The following is a 21,888-nucleotide window of genomic DNA, read 5'->3' on the forward strand; positions in this document are numbered from 1 at the left end:
GCATGAATAAATGCTAATAGTGATGTGCATCCCACAAAGTAGGGGGATCTCAGAATGGAAAGGCAGCTGTAAAGAGAACTGATAGTAGAGGTAATAATGCTAATATAGCTGAATATACCACTTCTGAAGGAAAACAGCAGGCTTTTAACTGCTCTAACAAGCAAGCATTGGTCTACTGATGCGCGCGCCGCAACAGCACAGAAAAGTGAAAGTGAAGTGCGAGCGCAAACGGGAGGAGTTGTGAGCGTGCACACGCGCCGAAAGTGAAAGATCGCGTGTGCTTGTGCGCGTAACAGTAAGCTGGTGGCTGCCTTTGGAAGCACTTTTAAAAGCCAGTTAGTTAATGTCTTGCAGACCAGCAAATGCGCGCTGGCTCTAGCGAGACCTAAAAAGCTAGTGCTTGAAAAAGCAAGCAGTTAAAGCATGGAAACCAGCCGATCAAGGACGGTAAGAAGCAATGCTCCATGGGAAGGACAAACACCAGCTTGACAAGCAGGGACACAAATAAGAAGTAGGCAAACATAAGTAAACAATGAGAAGGCCCAAAGTTGGAGTAGGTTATTAGAAATCCCACAGTATATATTGCAACAGACTGTGCTTGTGATGTCTAGTAGACTCAACCTAAAAATAAAATGACTGGATGATTCTAGAATTTTGCTTTGTGAGCCAGTCAAAGCTCAAAAGTATGCTATGTATAAAGTCCCCCTAATGGTTACTATACTAACCTTTTAACTTAGTAGATTTAATGTGGGGTTAATTTACGATATGGCGGTATTGCTGTTTGTTTTTTCATGCAGTGATATACAACCTTTATTAAGTGCAAATCGTGACAGCATGCCATAGCATTTGCACGTGCAGGGAGATTTTTCCCAACAATTCTGGGGTTTGGGTTTTCATTATAGACTATAGGCTGGTTTGGCTGTACAGCTTTTGTAGTCAGTGCAGTGACTAAGAGCATATTTTTACTCGCTGAGTGTTATGAATAGCCAACAACTCATTCAGTGGTCTCCTCCTAGGGGACAAAGGGTGGATACAATGCAGATTTTATGCTGTTCACTCTTCGATGACTGGAAAACAACATGCCAGCTTTATTCAGTTGTATCGTTTTATTAAAACATCAGTGTCAAATAATCGCCTAAGATGTGCATCACAAGAGCACCGGAGACTAGTGATTAAGTATATATACGGTCCTACATCTTAGACCTTTCATCAGGACAGTCTGTGTAAAAGAAAAAGGTCATAGCAAAAATGGACTATAAGAGAAGAATCGCAGCACCCTTGACGAAACAAGCATACACATAGTTCACCATGAAGCATTAATAATTACTAAGAAACAATACTAGCTTTGCAAGATTCTTAGAAACAATGAAAGCACTCCTATGTACAGACTGAGAACTCCTGTTAACAGACGTTATTGAAATGCAAAATGAATTAAAGAATAATCATGCTGAAAAAACTATAAAATAGGAAGCATGATAACCAAGGTATAGTAATACTGGGACACGAGACACTAATCCAATAGGATATACAGTGAACGAAAACTGTAAGTAGTTTCAGTTTATAAACTTTATTTCGATTTGTTGAAAAAAAAATCACAAACGTTACAACAACATAAACATGGAGGCCAAATGAACGATACAACATAATTCTAAAACATGAGACTTATTAATTGAATAAGTGTAAAACAAACACCCTGGATGTCCTACATAACAATAAATACATTAAAAAGAGTTTAAAACAAACCCAAAATTTGGGAACCTAGTTAAAAAGTTGGCATTGTCGTTTGAATTTACATGTATAGGGAGGGGAGTGTAACCACAGTACAAGAATGTGCATAGTGCTATAATAGGGATACTGGGGTATAAAACAACGAGGACAGTTACAAACATCTCATTTTTTTCCATCTAATCACCCACACCGAGCGCAGGAACTTTGCTGTAGCAACCACTGAGGTTTTTAAAATTCGGAAGGCCTCACTACTGGACCTAGTGCCCAGACTAGAGCATACGGGTTTTAGCCAAGTGCTTCTGGGTTATACAAAAATAATGAGCCAACATATCAATCATATCTGGACAAAAGGGACAAACGCTGGTGTTTGTGTTACTCAATTTAGAGGTAAAAGTGTGTGTGGGCATGGATCCCACCCTAAACAGGTAGAATAATTTCCAGTCTCGTGTTGAAGTGATAAGGTCCCCATACCCCTCGTATTTGGGCTCGTGTTTTATTTCGAGAAAATCTTAGGACAGAGTACGGCTGGAGCAAGATGTAAAACGTTTCATGTTAATAAAGTTCCAATAGGCTGCCTTTAGCTAAGGTTTACTTGGGAATACACTTCCGGCTGGGGCGGGCCACAGACGGCTCATCCCCAGCTCACATAATACATTTTTAACACAACTGAACCACACAATTTTCCGGTTAACGACTAAATCCCTCACTTCTAAGAGGGCCTGGGCACAATGTGTAAGCTCAGGAGTCACCCAAAGCCGCCTCCGATAAGCTAGAAGCCTATAATGTGCCACATGCCTTATTGAATGGCATCCCAAATCCAAAACAAGAGGTACTAATGGAGTGGATTGGGGGAGGCCAATTAAGGACCATAACAATGTATTCTGACCCACCACTAAGGTACCCAAATTGGCATGTCCCCACAACTCCACCCCATATAGGATTGAGGCACCAATTTTGGCATTGTAAATCTGAGATATGGGTTTGGTATGTGAGCGTCTGTGCTCCTTGAGCAGAGCGCCAGAAAGTTGGGCCTGTTTTACAGAAAGGCAGTCTATATGTGGTTTCCAGCTTTGTTTTCTGTCAATTAATATCCCCAGATAGGAAAAGGTCTCCGTTTGCTCCAAAGACCCTTCCTTCATTCTAACGTCGAAGAAGACTTTTTTAGAATTGTGCAAGACCATGTACTTCGTTTTATCGACGTTTACAATAAGATAGTGGTTTGCACAAAACTCCATCTTGAGAGGGCACCTTGAAGTCCCTGTCTCGTCTTTGAAAGAATGAGAGTGTTGTCGGCGTACATTAGCAACGGAGTCTTAACCCCAGCCAGAAACGGAGCATCTGTGGGGAAATATTCAAAATAATTCACTACCCCGTTAATGTACATGGAGAAGAGGGTGGGTGCTAGGACGTATCCCTGTCTTACCCCCTTCTCGACCGGGAATTTTTCAGTAGTACCACCTGCCGTGTCCAATAGGACATGAGCGAAATTGTCTGTATGTAACTTGACTACAAGAGCCAAGAGTTCAAGCGGCATTTAGCAGGGTGTGCCACAACTTAGTTCGCGGGACCAAGCAAAATGCTGACTTCAAATCTACGAAGGCAGCGTAGATAGTACCTCTCCCCAGAGTTACAGTGCGCCAATATAAGAGAATAAACTTTAAAACCTGGTCCACTGTGCTACTGCATTGCCGAAACACCGCTTGCAAATCAGATAGGATATGACAGTCCTCCATCCATGCCTGAATTCTACATAGCACCACCCTAGCTGAAACTTTTTGGATGCAGTCAATCAGGCTTATGGGTCTATAATTGCTCAGTATCGAACAATCCCCTTTTTGGTGAACAGGGAGAATTACTGCTCCTGCCCAAGAACTGGGCAACGATGCTCCTTTAGCAATGGCATTCAATAAAAGTTGAATATACAGTGCCCAGGAATCGAGATCCTAAAGGAACAAGTCCGTGGGGATGCAGTCTAACCCAGGAGCCCCACATTTCAGAACAAGGAGGGCATTTTCCACTTCTTTTTTAGTTATATATAGCAGGAATAGGAGACGGCATTACAAAATTATCTTTGACTGGTGAACCACATGCAAATTGGCCTTTATAATGGAGAACCCACTGTTCAGGCGCCACATAATTAATTGGAATTTTACTTGAGTCCCCACTACCACACTTCACCAAATGCCAGAATGCAGTCATGTCTCTCCAGGTACAAGCTTTAAGCAGGTCAGCCCAGTGCGCTTCATCCCAGTCCCTTTTGGCCCTGGATTGTGCTGCCTTGTAGGCAGACCTTTGCTCACTGATTAAGCCACCATCTTTACCCCTGATGGCAGCCGCTAAGGATCTATAAGCAATGCGGCAAGAAGGGTTATACCAGACAGCAGACTTCTGAGATGAGGGTTTAGCTAATTTTTTAGGTTTAGCAATAAAAAAAAAAACTTTTAAGATCATTAAAAAGTTGCTCATGAACCTGGGCAGCTCTAGAGGTAGATACATCATGCGCTGTGTCAACCTGGAGAGTAACTATAGCATTAGCTACCAGTGTACTCATTTGGTTCAAATGGTCAGCCTCGTTTGCCACATTAGACCATTTGAGGCACTGTGTGTCGTTTGTCGAAAAAGTTTCTACAAAGTCAATACTTGGCAACGGACCTTCTCCATGGTTGGAGTTCCGATCCCGCAAGGAAAGAAGCAAAGGGTTATGATCAATTTTCTGAGCGAGAGTGAACCTTCATGTCTAACAGATGTGTCCAGAACTCCTTATTAATGATAAAATAATCTATACGACTGGAGCGTTTACCACTAACGTAAGTTGGCAGCCCAGTTTTGTCTGATATAGTTCGCCCATTTCCTGCTCCCACCCCATGTTCCAAACAAAGTGCCTTTAATTGGAGTGCTGAGCTAGACCACCTTTTTATTGGCGTAAGATCAAGAGAGGGAATCGACCATTTTTCATCCTCCTCTACACTAAAATGCATATCCTGGAAATCCAGGGGTTCGAAAGTACAATTAAGATCTTTGGCTATTATGTTGCTTTGGCCTCTTTGGTTTGTTAAAAAAACATCGAGCAGTGCTATGGTGTTTGAGGCCTTCCCACCTTGCAGACCCCTGGAGTAAACATTGATAAGTAGGAAATCAGGGAGATTTCCCTGATATAAACTAATGATGAGAATATCCCTGTAATCAATGTAAATCTCCTCTAACTTATATATTTAAGGCACTGCCTAGCCCAAAATATCAGGCCCCCTTTGGGCCTACCCCGCTCTCTCTGTTCTGCGATTTTATAAATATTGATATAACCTGGGCGGAATACCTGGTCCACCGCCCAAGTCTCTTGGAAGAGAAAAATGTCTTGTACCTCAATAAATGAAGATCAATCAGTTGAAACTGTTTTGCTTACAAGCCCCGCAATGTTCAAAGAAGCGAGTTTTAAACCGGCACAATTATCCATGAGGACACCAATGCTTGGATGGGGACATGGGCTACACCTAGTCACAAGGGAATCAACAACTTTTGAGTAGCACTCACAATGGGAAGTGTGCCACAATCTACTTCCCTTCTTAAGCCAAGCGAACCAGGATTATCACACTGTAGTAGCCCAGAGGTACCATGGGGAAAAGGAAGGCCGCTTCGCGGGGGGGAAGAGCTAAATAGCCCACACTCAAGACAGCCACTGGAGATGGAATCTTTTCACGAACTAACAAACAACCGAGTCAATCTATAGCTTCCAGATTGGAAAGTGGAATGTAACTATTGAAGGTGGGTACATTATATTCATAAATCCCCTGAGCATGGAAGGTAGCTCGGTGGTCACCCATCCCAGTGAACAGTGTTGGAGGGTTTCGGTAAAAGAACCCCAGCGGTAGGATGCTAATGTCTTCTCCACTCAGATGCCTTGACCCTGCCCTATCTAGAACGGTTTCCACTAGAAGGGGGACCCAACGTTGAATACCACACAATCGCCTCTAATAGTTTTTGACGATCTCCCAATCCATGGAATTCTGTGAATCATTTACATTCCTGGAATAGATGACTACCCGACCCAGTTTTGTTGCCGCAGTTTCCAATAAAAATTATACTAATTGTATATATACTAAATAGATTTTATTTTTAAACAAACAGTATAAAACCGTCTTCATTTGTGTAGACAGGGAACCCTTGTTTGAAGCAAGTGCCTGCCCAGCCTTCTCCTTGCTTCGACTGGCGCCGACAGGCCCGCCCTTGCCCGGACGAGCCCCACACCGCAGGAGCCCCCCGTCAATCTTTGTAGTCCCGGTGGCAGCTGGCGGCGCTTCTCTCGCGAGACCGCGCTGCCCTCTGGATGTTGCAGTCCGGGCGGTGCGCGGTCCGCGTTGAAGAGCGGGAGAGGAGTTCTGCAATGTCTTGTCCCCAATCCTCCCTGGCGGCAGCAGAGACAATGAATCAGCAGGCAGAGGAATGCTGCGAGATCAAAAACCCACAGACGGCAGCGGTAACAGCAAGGCAGCGATTAGAGTAGGAAGAAGGGCGTCTGAAACTAAGTAGTACTGCTTTGTTTTTAATATATGAACTGATATAAACTCCAAATCAAATGTTTTATTGTGCAGTTAATAAAAACCTTCACAATAGAAATCGTATATCTGAAACTCCATAATACAATTTGAATCATGTGCCTCCACTGGCACAATGCCCAGTGCTTGGTGCTGAAAAGCCCCATTGAAACAATTTAAAATACTAAGATAAACGCAATCCATCATAAATCAGGAACCCTACAAATATTTAAAGCTATATGGACCTGAAATTGCTAACAATAGACAATAATAATCTAGAATCGAAATGCTCGACCACCATTAGGAAAATCTTACAACTATAGTGCTACGTGTTCGAGAAGACTCCTCCATCTGACCATATACTTATTTCCCAATCCCTGAGGGCAATCTAAATATCTCCCAACTAACCACAAAAAAGATTAAAACCCATTTATTTCATAATGCTGGTGATCACTTGCTTCTTTTCAATCAAGTTCTGTAATCCTTAGCCCCTTAAGTGCTGCGTCAGTGCGTTGGCCGACGGCAGCACTACCTCCCCAGTGCTGCGCACGACCATTGGACGTCCATTCATCACTAGTTCCAATGGACAGCGCAGCACTGGGGTGGGATGTTTACTAGCATCTATGAGGTTAAGACACCAAGTCTTTGCAGCTCTGAACAATAATAATAATAATAATAATAATAATAATAAGCACATTTATAAAGCGCATGGTTACACTCGGCCAGTGTATCCCCCGCGCTGCGGTGCAGCTGCACAGATTTCCACACCCGGAGCGTCCCTCACTAACTATCCCGGGGAAAGAGATAAGTTTTTTAATTTTTCCTAAAACAGCTCCCCCAGTCCTCCATCCAGAGACACAAGGGGAGTGCGTTCCAGTGCTGGGCAGCCAGCAGGCGGAAGGAGCGTCCGCCCATCCTAGCTCTCTTGATAGCAGGGAAACACACCAAACCCACCCCACCTGATCTCAGCTGGCATGTAGGGGCATAGGGGGTGAGTAGCTCAGAAAGATAAGAGGGAGCAGTCCCCTGCATGATCTGATGACATACACACAGTGCCTTAAACAGGACTCTCTCCCTTATCGGCAGCCAGTGGAGTGCAGTGGGCGCATCAGAACCAAACATGCTGCAGCGTTCTGCACCCCCTGGAGTCGGAGCATACATTTAGTTGTTGCACCCAGATAATGAATATTGCCATAATCCAGGCGCGATGTCACCAGGGCATGGACCATGGTCTTCCTGGCTGCCGTAAGCAGCAAATCCAGGGTTTTGCGAAGGACCTTCAAGACTCCAAAACAGGCACCTGCCACCCACCTGGTTTGGCATTCAAAGGAAAGCTTTGTGTCTAACCACACCCCCAGATTCTTTTCCTGAGCGCAGGGAATAGGGTTAGTCCCCAAACTCTGGGGCCACCAAGCAGAAGACCATACCGACGGGGCTCTCCCCCACCAGAAGCACCTCGGTCTTATTGCCATTCTACTTCAGGCAGTTGTTAGCCATCCATGAAGCCAGTTCTTGCAGGCATGCTACGAAGTTGGAGGCAGCCGTATCCGGTGCCCGTGTAAGGGAGACCACCAGCTGCGTGTCGTCGGCATAAGACATGACCCTGATCCCAAACACATCAGCAATCTATGCTAGAGGAGCCACGTAGAGATTGAACAGGGTCGATCCCTGCAGTACCCCTTGTCTAAGCTTGATGACTTTTGAGTAGTGGGCACCCTGCCTCACCTGGAAGCTGCGCCCAGACAAAAAAGATTTCATCCAGCTCAGGGCGCTATCCGACACCCCTCCTTTCCTCAAGCACTGCACCAAAGTGTGATGGGCCACAGTGTTAAAGGCGGCCCTTAAATACAACAGGATCAAGGCCGCCGTCTGACCTGCATCCACATATTGCCTGATGGTTTCAGTGGCAAAGAGTAAGGCTGATTCCGTTGAGTAACGAGTTCGGAATCCGGACTGAGTGGGATGCAGGAGATTAAATTTCCCAATATGTGCCGTCAGCTGCATATTTACCACTTTCTCCGCGACCTTGGCGAAGTACAGCAACAGCGAGATGGGGCGAAGATTATCCAGTTGATCTGGGCCAATGTAAGGTTTCTTGGGGCGCGGTAGTATCAGAGCTTCCTTCCAACATCCTGGTATTGTACAGGTCCTAAAAGAGGTCTCCACCAGGTGTCTGATATATGGCTCCAGGATATCCAGGCTCCCGCTCAACATTTTGGGGGTGCCGGGTCTCTGGGAGAACCAGACTTTATACAACTACAGATTTTAATTAGCTGTTCTGGAGAGGGCTTGGTAAAAAACTCTTCAACCCTTCACCCTCCTCGGCATGCTCTGTCTCCTCCGCCCCCTCCTCTCCTACTCGGGCGGAGTCAGGGAAGGTGGAGTATATTTTCTCCACTTTGTCTGAGAAAAAATCTGCCACATGGTTGCATAGCTCTTCTGAGCCCACAGCCGGAGCAGCTGACGTAGATAAGGAGGATATCTCCTTATAAACCCTAAACAGTTCCCGAGTTGAGTTGCCAGCCGATCCAATTCTCTCCAGATAGTATGCTGCCTTTGCTCTTCTAATGAGCACATGTTAGCTCTTCAGGGCCTCTTTATACTCCCTCCTCCCCTGGTCATAAAAATCATTCCTCCTGCGCCTTTCCAGGCGTTTGCAATCTGCTTTCGCCGTTCTCAAGGCATCTGAGTACCAAGGAGCAGATTTCTGTGCTCTACCCGGTATTTTTCGTGACCAGGGTCGGTGCTGTCCAGGGCCTCCACGAACCGCCTATCCAGTAGAGGGAAATAAATGTAAGATACTAAAATGCCATACGATGACACAATCCGGGTATTTATTGTCAACCATGTTCACTGACCAGGGCTGGAGGGAGCATGGACTGCGACTTCTGCAGTTCAATTACTACTTGTTCCAGGTAGTTTAACAGACGGCTCATTAACTGTGCATCCCCCTCCTGCAAACATGCTGAAGTTGTTGTACACTCTCCTTACACCAAGTCTTTAAAATACAGGTGTATGAGCGCTCTTCATATAAATAGAAAACTTGGACATAGGCAAATTATGTGGCAATGATTCCACATGATGTCCACACCCTCTGCAGCATTCACATATAGGAAGGATATTCCAGGATTCAAGAGGTAGCAACTGGAACCTAAACTGAATATATTTCACTCATGAAAATGGTTTCAGATTCCGCAGGTGAATCACGAGGATTAGAATAACTGTGCTCTAGACAAATGCCTCAATGTTATAAAATGTATCAATACATCCTTGCTGCTAGCTTGACTTGAGAATTAAAGTTGATGTATTCAGTCACCTTATCACAATCTCAAAATCGTATTCAGGTCTGGAATGCCATTACTCATGTGGATTTTCAGATAGCCTTGTTGCTCTTTCCAAATCAGTTTTTGGAGCGATTTCTGCAAAACACTCCTCAACTGGAAGCAATATTTGATAAATTGTGTTTCTGCTAAGGTAGATAGGTTGACCATGCCAAATTCCAGCCGCAGATGACAGTTTAACAAAAAGTTCACCAATCTAAGTACTGCTTTGATGGCACCAGAGTAGATTTTTCAAGTTCTCCATGAAGCTAAGAGCCCCAAGGAAGACACAAATACAATTGCTGGTACGAGTTTTGCCTTGAGTACGTCTAGCACACTTGTGATTGTGATATAAATTCCAGAAAAAATGCTTAATACTACAGGGATCTTACTGAGTTTTAACTGATTAACACAAAAGTAAATCTGAGTCGTGGGAAGAAGTATCTTTTGTAGCTGATGTATAAGCATGCCTCAAAGACAACAAGTGTCCCGAAAACAATTCTGTCTCAAGATCCAAAACCAGTAAAAGTATTACTGTTGATCCACATGAACGAGATTCGAAACAAGGTATACAATTAACTTTACCGTGAAGCCCTAACTTCTTTGACATAAGTTAACAGCAGATTTTATGCTATTTTACTAAAAACAGAAATTACTAAACTCTTGATTCATCAATTCTCCAACCAGAATGCTTTTGGGATACAATGTTTTTCCTGTTGCTTAGACCATCTTTAAAGTGTCACCACAACACTTTTTATAATTTTCTTCAAGTTAAATGATAATAGCTGGGAGACAAACAAATGCCGACCCATACTTGATGCCTCATTTTGCCCGATCAATAAAAATAGGCAGGCCTGTTCACTGCTTGTATGGTTTTAGAATCTGGCATGTTCGAGTCTTGTTCTTATTAACAGGACTCTGACCGAAAGCGTAAAATTATCAACTTTGTCCACTGGCATTCAAAATGTACTTGAGCCATCAAGAGAAATGCTGGATAGTTTGTATAGTACACTAATACCCTTCCTTGCTCTTCTTAGCGCTGGAAGCCAATTCATGCCACAAATATAAGTCCTCCTAAAAAAGAACTGCCAACTGGAACAATGGTGTTTACAGTGACTTGCAGGACCTACGCAGTTAAACTTCAGAACTGGATCATATTCATGCAAAAATCTAATGAACAAAGAAGAAATGCACTTGTTAACCCCTCCCATGCTCATGACGGAGCCGCTCCGTCATGAGCATCGGCTGAGCTGTGCTCATGACGGAGCGGTTCCATCATGGCCCTGCCTGCGCGGCGAGTTCTATTGAGCGGGCGGGGCCATGACAGAACCGCTCCGTCACGAGCACAGCTCAACCGCAGCTCGTGACGGAGCGGCTCCATCACGAGCATGCGGCCGCCGCTCGCCCCCCCTCCTCCTCTTAGCGCTGCGGCGGAATTGCCGCCACAGCGAAGGGGTTAAAATAGTTGTATTTTTTCCTGTGGTGTGTCGAGGGAGTATGGGGGGGTGGAGAGATTGGAATATTTCCCTAATGGACAAACTCCTCTATTTTCGGAGATGAGGTTACTGTCCACTCTGCAAAACCTTGTATTACTGCCATTATTAGAAAGAGTACATTTTCAACCTAATTTGAGACCCTGTAAATACAACTGCTCAAATAAAATTAATCTTATGGAGATTTTGCAGGTTTATGCCACACTTACAAGCATAAAAAATGCTGAGAACTAAGCCTACAACACTTTGACTAACAAGGACTTACAAGTTCTTCTAGTTGTGAAATGCAAGTCAGTCAACTAGTTCTTGGTACGTGCTCACAATTATTGTACATCAAGTATAATGTGGTGGCCCAATGCCCCCCAGAACCAGGGTGTACGAGAATGTGGAAAATGTTGGCTCTGTCAGGTACAGAATTGATTCTAGGTTAACTAAATAACAATACTCAAATCTTTCAGTAATAGTCAATGAAAAGCAAAGGGAAGAAAAGGCAAATACCATGACCCTACTTTCTTCTACGCCCCTTGTGAAATGGAACTTAAAACTCCAAGCGGGCCAGAGCTTTGTGTACCATGGGATGGATGTCTTTTGAATGACCAGCTTCATCATTGTGTACAGCACTGTATATATATCTTGTTAATATTCAGCAATTTGTTTCGCAATTTTTTCACCAGATCACTTACGTCGTTGGAACAAATTACATGTTTATGTTGATGTCATTACGACACCATGAAATGTAAAGAACATATGGATTTATCCTTAAACACAGACCTGGATTGATTTAATTTTGGTGTGTTTCTCCCTGCTCAGGCTCGTAGGAACATGGCGCAGGCTCTCATCCTGTCCCACCTATATTACGGGAAAGCTCTGTATCTGGGTGCACCACTGGCCACTATCAACAAATTACAGGTGACCCAGAACTGCGTGGCCCGTCTTCTACTGGAGCTTCCACAGAGGCAGTCTGCTTCATCTGCCTTGAAGAAGCTACACTGGCTGCCAATTCAGGCCAGAATTCAGTTTAAGGTGATGTGTATTGCGCACAGAGCCAGGTGGAAATCAGGCCCTGCTATGATTTGTTCTTTAGTAACCCCCCACCAGCCTTCTAGAAGCTTGTGCTCCAGTACAGCCGTCCTTGCAGCTACATGCAAAGTACGGCGAGCCAGATTGGGGGGCCGGGGGGGGGAGCGCTCCTTTTAGCAGAATGCAGCCTCTTTTTGGAACTCTCTGCCATTCACTCTGCGCAGTGAATCCAACTTATTTTACTTTTCGCAGACTCCTGAAAACTTTTCTCTTTCACTAATCCGTACGTATACTTCTGGTCTCATTTTCTTGCCAGTCTGGTTCAAGCGCCACAAGGCCGCAGGGTAGAAGTGCGCTATATAAATCGAATTTCATTCTTTCATTTATTTTATATTTTACTCGTTTCTCTGATTCATGGTATTTGCCTTTTCTTCCCTTCTCATTGATTACTGAAAGGTTTGAGTATTGGTATTCAGTGAACCTAGAATCAATTCTGTACCGACAAACCAACATTTTCCACATATTCACAATTATTGTAAACAAGGAAACTGAAGCTCAGTGAGACCAAGTGACTTGTCCAAAAAATACACTATGTGGCTAGGTGAAGAGGGCTGCACTTTGAAAAGTCTTGTTGGCCCCCACATGGCAACAGAGTACCTTTTAAATAAATGTAAGCAATGCTTAAAAGTAATATTGTCAGACAAACTAACAAAACACTTCCTCAGAACATAAAGGAAAGAAAACAAAAGCATGATAAAACAATGGCATATCTTGAACTCTACTACAGTAGTCCGCATAATTAAAACGCTTGCACATTTGATCCCTCCCAATATAAGGTCATTAGCCTAAGCACAGACCATTCACAAATGTTACCCCCACGAACATCTAACGACATCACTCCCTCCCAAGACCTCTGCGATGCGTTATCCTCCTTCTTCTACAACAAAATTGCCGACATCCACAACAGCTTCGAGAACACTCCCAGCGATCAACACTCCCCACCCCCCTCAGATCCTACTCCGCCAACTAACAACCTTAGCGCCTGGAACCCAATCTCCACTGAAGACACCATCCGCCTAATGAACTCAATCCACTCTGGCTCGCCAACCGACCCCTGCCCCCACCACATCTTCAACAAAGCTGACTCCATCATCGCACCCCATCTCCGTGATGTCATCAACTGCTCGTTCAACTCTGCCACCTTCCCAGAAAGCTGGAAACACGCCGAACTCAGCGCCCTCTTGAAGAAACCCACAGCAGACCCCTCTGAACTTAAAAACTACCGACCCATATCCCTCCTCCCTTTCCCCGCCAAAGTCATTGAGAAAGCCGTCAAAAGCCAGCTCGCCGCCTTCCTTGAATCCAACAACTCCCTCGATCCATCTCAATCCGGATTTCGAGCCAAACACAGCACCGAAACCGCCCTCATTGCAGCGACAGACGACATCCGAACACTACTGGATAACGGAGAAACAGCGGCCCTCATTCTACTCGACCGCTCCGCCGCTTTCGACACAGTCTGCCACAGCACCCTTATACAACGCCTCAGCAACATCGGCATACAAGGAAAAGCCTTGGGCTGGATCATCTCGTTCCTCGCCGGGAGAACTCAAAGAGTCCGACTTCCCCCATTCAACTCAGAGGCCACTGAAGTCATCTGTGGTGTACCACAAGGATCATCACTCAGTCCCACCCTCTTCAACGTTTACATGAGCCCACCCGCATCCATCACGCGCCAACACAACCTCAACATCATCTCTTACGCCGACGACACCCAATTAATCCTCTCCCTCACCAAAGACCCTAACACCGCCAAAACCAATCTTCACGAAGGCATGAAAGAAGTAGCCGAATGGATGAAACATAGCCGCCTAAAACAACTCAGACAAAACGGAGGTGCTCATCCTAGGATCTTCCCCCTCTGCCTGGTACGACTCTTGGTGGCCTTCCACTCTGGGCACAGCACCCACACCCACAGACCACGCACGTAACCTTGGCTTCATCCTTGACTCCTCTCTCTCGATGTCCAGACAAGTCAACGCAGTCTCATCCTCCTGATTCAACGTACTTCGCATTCTCAAAAAGATCTTCCGCTGGATCCCCCTCGAGACAAGAAAGACTGTCACCCACGCACTGGTCACGAGTCGACTGGATTATGGTAACACACTATACGCCGGAATCACAGCAAAATTACAGAAAAAACTCCAACGCATCCAAAACGCATCAGCGAGACTCATATTGGACATCCCTCGCCAAGATCACATCACCGGACACCTAAAAGATCTCCACTGGCTTCCCGTCAACAAAAGAATTACGTTCCGTCTTCTCACCCACGCACACAAGGCCCTCTACAATCTAGGACCCGAATGCCTCAACACTCGACTGTCCTTCTACAAACCCACCCGCCAACTAAGATCGTCCAATCAAGCCCTCGCCGCAGTCCCGCACATCCGAAAATCCACCATGGGTGGCAGATCCTTCTACTTCCTGGCTGCCAAGACCTGGAACGCACTCCCCACTCACCTCTGCCTTACTCAAAACCACATCTCCTTCAGAACAGAACTTAAAACCTGGCTATTCAACAAATAATGAACCCCTTCCCCAAGCGCCTTGAGACCATCTGGGTGAGTAGTGCGCTATATAAATGCCCGAACTTGAACTTATTTTACGTGGACTCAAGTGTAGGAGAGATTACCAATAGGCGAGCCATGTGGTGTTGTTAATCGAATTGGAAAACTACGCGTGTGTGTGGGAGGGGTGCAAAAATAAAGGTAAGTGAGGAGTCAGGGTAGCAAAGCTCGTCAGGAAGTTGGATATATTGGTGAAACTTATGTTGAAGTAGGAAATATTTGGGAAAATCCCCGTCACCCGACCCCAGAATATATCTGCTATGAGTTCTCGTACCACCGTAGAGCCACTCCTCCTCCTCATCGCCGTCACCTCCGCGGGATGCAGTCGCTGCAGCTTGAGTGGCCTCAGTTGGCGCAGGATTGGGACTTGCTGCGAGATCCGGGCCTGGGGATCCTCCGTCGCTCTTTCCGTCACACGGCTCATCTTGTACCACACTACTGCTCGGGGGCCGCACAGGCTCCGGCGTCACTTGCATGCGCTCCGCCGCGGGCTCCCCGCCTCCCCCGGCAGGCATTTCGCCAGCGGCGGGAACGGGGGAGCCGCTGCTGGAGTCAATGGCTGCGGTCGGGATGTTGGCGGCGGTGCAGGACAAATACTGAAAGAAATAAGTTTAGGATGCAGCGTGCGCCGAGTCACAGCAATCCCCAGGCCGCCGGTCACCGCAGCTGCGCATGCGTGCCTTCTTCCCTCAAGCTCACAGGCTGCCGCGACGAGATTCGAAACAGGATGGAGTAAAGAGGTCGAGAAGCTGAATGCGGAAGCACTGCATTGTCCTACTTCCGTGTTTACTGAGCTATTCGAACTCCATTTTGGTTTATATGTAGTTGCATGTACTATTAGGTTAGCGCTCTAGTTGTTTATTGGAACCAGGTTATAACTTAATCGTCAAAACTATTCCTGACTCAATTTTTAAATTAAACCTTATTGGAAGAAAGCGCATAGCTGCTAAGTCTCCAATTGTTTTATGAGTGACATTTCTGTGTGTTTATGCGTGACATTTCAATGTATTATGTGTTTCACTCGAACACTTGTTTTTACCAGGAAAGAAAGCAAAGTAGAAATGTAAGAAATGTACTACCCATCACCCCCCAAAATCTAATTGTTCTTTTAAATTCTGGTGGGGATGAAAAATTGTCTAGCAGACGCGACAAAGAATTTTCAATCCTATTAAGGACACGGAGGCGAGGATTATGCTTCTCTTCACTTTACTGACATAAACAGCAGCCAATAAAAACTTTAAACTGGCATGACCCCGGAAGGACAACCCCCTCCAACAGTATGCACCAATCACTATCAAGTCCAATGTATAACTGTCCATGTTTATCAATACGACCTCCTCTTTCTTTGCGACACATCATCAGTCCAACAAGACCGGAGGCCAACGTGGCAACCATCGCATCCATCGTCGAGGAAGGCACCTCCTGCACCACGTCACAGATTTCCAGAGCATAGACTGTTCACCTCATGTCTGCTTGTGCTGATCTCCTGAAACAAGAACATAAGTCGTAATGGCCATTCCCAAACTTGGAAATACAACAAGCCAATAACAATCATTCGGGTGGGTACAAGAATTCATCAACCATACAATATTGCATGAAATACAATCCTGCAAGCCCGGGTGGGATAATCCTCGCCTCCGTGTCCTTAATAGAATTGAAAATTCTTTGTCGCGTCTGCTAGACAATTTTTCATTCTATGTCAGTCCACGGAGGCTCAGATTATGCTAGTTTAAAGTTTATCCACCACCACCGAGGCCACATCCACAATAGGCTTATGATAAAACACTTTAAAGGTGGAATCAGAAGACCAATCTGCCGCAGTCATGATATCTTGAAGCCGAGAGCCGGCACCAGAGGATTTTGAGGCCATAGCCCCTCTCACAGAATGAGCCCCAAATTTAGAGGTATCAATACCCGCCAGGCCCAACAACCAGGTAACCCACCTGGCCAGAGTTGCACTGGTGACTGGGCGGAAAGGTTTCTGTAATGAAATCAACAGTTGCCCAAAACCAGTTCTAAATTCTCTAGTACAATCCTCATATACCTTCAAACATTTGACTACACACAATTTACTGTGATGAGGAAATGCAGGATATGCAATACATTTTGTATGAGTTTTTGTACGCCTAGAGATCGTAAAAGAAACTCCCGTGGGAGTGAATACTCTACCTGATAAATCCAAGGCCCGAATATCCGACACTCGCCTGCATGAGACCAAGCAGAGGAGAAGTGTAAGTTTAGCCGAGAGCTGTTTGCGAGACAGACCCTCATTAGCCGGCCAGGCCGCCAAAAAACGTAGGACCACTGACACGTCCCAGAGTTCAGTATACCTGGGTTGAGGGGGCTTCACTAAGCGGACTCCCCTGACTACTCTGCACACCAAAGGGTGTTCCCCAACGGGCTTACCGTCAACATGCGGGTGCCCCGCGGAGATCGCCGATCGGAAGTTATTCACTGTTCGATAAGCCAGACCAGACCGCGCCAGTTCCGATAAGAAATTCGCTATGACAGTAATATCGGATCCCATCGGATCCCCCTGCCGTTCGTTACACCAACCAACCCATCGTCTCCAAGCTGACTCATATCGCTTGTGGGTGGAAGGTGCCCATGCCTGAGATAAGAAAAAGAGAGTGTCCTGTGAAACTCCCGGCATTTGCCAACGTCGCCGGAAAGTCTCCACGCCATGAGGGACAACTGATTCTGAAGGACCAACGGGTGGGGAAGACCCACCGGGTCCGTGAGAAGATCCGGGAACGACGAAATTTGCACTGGCGCTGTACAGGTGAGACTCATTGCCACCGGGAACCACGCTTGTGCTTTCCAGCACGGTGAGACCAAGACCAATTCCGCTTTCTGCCTCCGAACCTGAGCCAGAACTCTCGGGATCATGATAAATGGAGGAAACGCATACAGAATGCCCGTCGTCCACGATTGAAGGAAGGCGTCCGAGCTGATCGCCAAGGGATCCGGGCGCCAGCTGTAAAACTGGGGAAGTTGCCTGTTGAGCCGAGAGGCAAAAAGGTCTACCACACACGGACCCCATTTGTGGTTCAATGCCCCGAAGATCCGAGGGTGCAGTCTCCAATCGCTCGCATCTCTCAAGTATCGAGAGTTCCAATCCGCCGTCACGTTGGCAGACCCCGGAATATATTCCGCCGTCACCGAGATTTGATGGGCCAGGCAATAATGCCAGAAATCCTTCGCTATCTCCGCCAGGAGGCGAGACCTGGTCCCTCCCAGGCGATTTATGTATCGCACCGCGGACACATTGTCCATGCGTAGGAGAATGCAGCATGACACTTTCTGAGGGGACAGAGTGCGAATCGCAAAGGAACCCGCCAGAAGTTCCAGGCAATTGATGTGGAGATTCAGCTCGTCGCTGGACCATCGACCTCCCGTCTCCACCGAGCCGCAACGGGCTCCCCAGCCCCAGCGGCTGGCATCCGACTCTATCACCACCTCCGGGGTGGCCGCGAAAATGGCTCTGCCATTCCACGCATCCATATGCTCTAACCACCAGTTCATCTCCGTACGAGCCTCTGGCGAAAGGGAAACTTGTTGAGCGTAAGTCAGACCTTTGCGCAAGTGCAATGCCTTCAAACGCTGCAAGGCCCTGTAATGTAAAGGGCCCGGAAATATCGCCTGGATAGATGACGCTAGAAGTCCGACCAGACGCGCCAAAATCCTCAAGGAGATTGTCGGAGAGGCAAGCGCTCTCCTCAACTCCTTCCTGATAGCCACTCTCTTCTTGAGGGGCAAGAGTAGTTGAGCTTTCACCGAGTCGACCTGGAAACCCAGGAATTCCATCACCTGAGAAGGTTGCAAGATAAACTTCTGCAAGTTCAGAAGGAAACCCAAGTCCTGAAGAAGTTGAATCGTCCAGGACAGATGGAGTGACACCATCTCCGGCGACCGACCTAAAATCAGTATGTCGTCGAGGTAAATGATGAGGCGAACGCCCCGTTCCCTCAAGTTCTGTACCACGGGTCTCATCAACTTGGTGAAACACCATGGGGCGGATGACAGTCCAAAGGGCATGGCCGAAAACTCGAACCACTGGTCGCGCCACTGAAACTGTAGAAAACGCCGGTGAGGGGGGTAAATGGACACTGCCAGGTAGGCGTCTTTTAAGTCCAGGCGTACCATCCAATCTTGTTCCAGGAGGATGTCGCGCAGTAGGTGTATACCTTCCATTTTGAAGTGTCGATACACCACCCAGCCGTTGAATTCCCTGAGGTTCAACACTAGCCGATACCCTTGGTCCTTTTTGGGGACCACGAAGACAGTGCTCACGAAGCCCAGGTCGTGTGGAACGGTTTCCACAATCGCGCCCTTCTGGAGTAAGGAGCATATCTCTACGTCGATGAAACTCTGCTCTGTCTGGGAAAAATGCAGGGCATTCGGCCTCCGCCGTTGGCTCGGGGAGGCATAGAACTCTATGTGAAATCCCTGTACTGTCTGCAACACCCAAGGGTCGCTCGTGAGCGTGCGCCACCTGTGGAGAAAAAGAGACAGTCTGCCTCCCACCATATGTTCTGACGGACACAAAAGTCGTACCTGAGTAGGAGTTGTCTCCAGAACCATTCTGCTGGCCACGATAGGATCCTCTCTGTCCTTTGCCCCTGCCTCCTCTATCGCGGGAGGGGTAGAAGTTGGAGCGTCTGTTGCCTCTGCCTCTCTGATCTGCTCCACGTGAGGTCTGTGCATAACCTCGGCCGGACCCTCGACCTCGTGGGCGTCCGGCCCTATCAAAAACACCAGTGTGGAAAACCTTCTTGATATTAGATTGCGCCCGGTCCAGCGCGGAGAAGGTGGCAACGTACTTGCCCATTCCTCTAACGAATTTGTCTCCAAAAAGCATACCATTGGCGAGCGAACCAGGTTCGGAAGGGGCCATTTCCGCCAGCTGGGAGTCGATTCTCATAAGAAAGGAGCGTCTTCGCTCCGTAGACAGGGCCACATTTGCGTTCCCTAAAAAGCACATGGCACGTTGTGCCCATTCAAGGATCTCCGACACATCCAGTGGCACCTTCCTATCCTTTGCCTTGACAGCTGCGTCCAGAATCTTTGTGAGGGGTCCAGCTACGTCCAACATTTTGTCCTGACACCCTCGCCAGGCCCTATCTAATCCCTTTTTCGGATCTTTCGCAAACTTTCTCATAAAGGCCGCCATTGTGGGGTCCAAGTCCGGCGTATCCGCCACCTTTCCCGTCAAGGATGGCCTGGGACATTCAGATCTGAGCGTGGCCCTGACACTACTGTCGAAACCCTGACGTAGGTTATTACCCACATAGTGTGCCACCTCCGGGCACGGCACCCATTCCGTGGACCTAGGGTGCACAATGTTGTTTGGATCAAACAGGAGGTTCTTCGGCGCCTGACTATCGTCAGCCTTATAGGCGGTGTGTTTTACCTTCTTCGATTTCTTCCTGGACGTCACCGAGTCCACCTCAGAATCAGAAGTGACAGGCGGGGACGGGGACGAGTCCCCAGACGTGTCCATTACCATCGAGCCATGATCCTTCATAACATTCCTGGCCATCTGTGCTAACACCTGGGCCGAGGCTTGAGGAGAGGTATCACTCTGCCGGGCTGACTTAAACTTCCTCTTGCCATATTTCTGAAGGGTGTGAGTAAAAGGCTTGAGAGCCTTGATCAATGCCTTATTGACTGACCCTTGGACATGGGTATCCAGGGCCTCAACCAAATTTTCCTCCAATTGTTCTTCTTGTGGCTCGTACTCTTCGTACTCATTATATCCTGCCCATTGGTTATCCTCCTCGGCGTAGTACGCCATAGCTTTAAAGCAGGGAGGTGTGGAGGAACTTCAACAGGGGGGAGCAGCCCAGGGGTGCCTCAAATACACACACACACACACTGTAGTCCGAAAGAATCACCACTCTGAGGCTGAGATTGAGGTGGAAGGAGACCCCTTTGTGCACACAAAGCTCCCCTAGAGCAAGGCTCTAATCCGGACACGCTCCGGTAGGCGTTCTTGAGAGACCAGGATTTATGCAGCCTTGAAAGACGCGCGATGTGTGAGGAGCCGGTATCACTGAAAATGAAAGTCGGCTCCTCGCGCATGCGCGCCTCGTGTGGGGGCCGAACTCGACTGCCTCCTGAGCGCGAGAGACTCGCGTCTGTCTCCTCCTGCTCCACCGCCCCCTACCGAGCGAACCACGCGCACTGCCGACTCGCGCCTAAACAAACACAACAAACGCGCGGCAAATCCCTCAACGGGCAATTAAGCAACGGGAAAAAAGGACCGGCAAGGAAGCCGAAGCCTAAGCACACATCGGCAACAGGATATAAACGTGTGGGGACTAAGACCATAACGTATGAAAACACATCAATAAATGCGAAGGCATAAAGAGCACATTAGGCATAATAAAGTCAAGGGCACGATCACGCGCCGGTAAGAACCACCACCCTTAAAACAATTAACCACCAATAAGTAGAAAACGTAAAGGGCACTTAACTCGCTGCTGCAGCAGCAAAGAAAGAGGAGGTCGTATTGATAAACATGGACAGTTATACATTGGACTTGATAGTGATTGGTGCATACTGTTGGAGGGGGTTGTCCTTCCGGGGTCATGCCAGTTTAAAGTTTTTATTGGCTGCTGTTTATGTCAGTAAAGTGAAGAGAAGCATAATCTGAGCCTCCGTGGACTGACATAGAATTGGAAGACAAACAATTACGTTATGGAGGGCACTTGCAAACTCAAGATTGTCGGGATTATCAACTTCTTTCTTTTTAAAAAGTACACTTTATGTAGTGTCAATGTGAAGCAAAAGAAGAAGAATCCAAATTGAAGTTGAGCAGAATTTATTCTTGAGCCAAGAAAGAAAGATGCAGCTGGAAGCGGGTTCATCCAAAGAATGAATCCCAACAGTACATTCATTACACACATAGAAAATGAACATTCATAACTAAACATTCTGCAATACATGGTAAGGATTCTATTTAAAGAAACATGCAATTACTACACATCCCCCTCCTAAAAATAAAAAGAAAAACAAAAGTAAATATTGAACACAACAAAAAAACAAAAACAAATAAATCAAGAGCAAACAAAATCATCAAATTTCTTGGGAGCTACAATCTCTCTCCCAGCAGTACATTTGACAGGCAAAGACCTTCCCTCCAAAGTAACACTACCTAAAGGAT

At 46.8% G+C, this 21,888-nt stretch overlaps 1 protein-coding gene across 2 annotated transcripts in view; it reads right to left on the reverse strand.

Annotated features, from left to right (window-relative positions):
* FIP1L1 (factor interacting with PAPOLA and CPSF1) overlaps positions 1 to 15,532 on the reverse strand; it is a 604,847-nt gene extending 589,315 nt beyond the window's left edge. Inside the window, exon 1 of one of the 2 annotated variants that reach the window (XM_086962650.1) lies at positions 14,995 to 15,532. In XM_086962650.1, coding sequence (XP_086818776.1) covers positions 14,995 to 15,235 — 241 coding nt within the window. In that variant the 5' untranslated portion in view covers positions 15,236 to 15,532. The remainder of the gene's footprint in view (positions 1 to 14,994) is intronic. The other variant, XM_086962648.1, reaches the window with a different exon arrangement.
* Between the last annotated feature and the right edge of the window lie 6,356 nt (positions 15,533 to 21,888).

The sequence above is a fragment of the Lissotriton vulgaris genome, chromosome 3_1, assembly GCF_964263255.1.
Source record: "Lissotriton vulgaris chromosome 3_1, aLisVul1.2, whole genome shotgun sequence".
In the NCBI taxonomy this organism is placed as follows: domain Eukaryota; kingdom Metazoa; phylum Chordata; class Amphibia; order Caudata; family Salamandridae; genus Lissotriton; species Lissotriton vulgaris.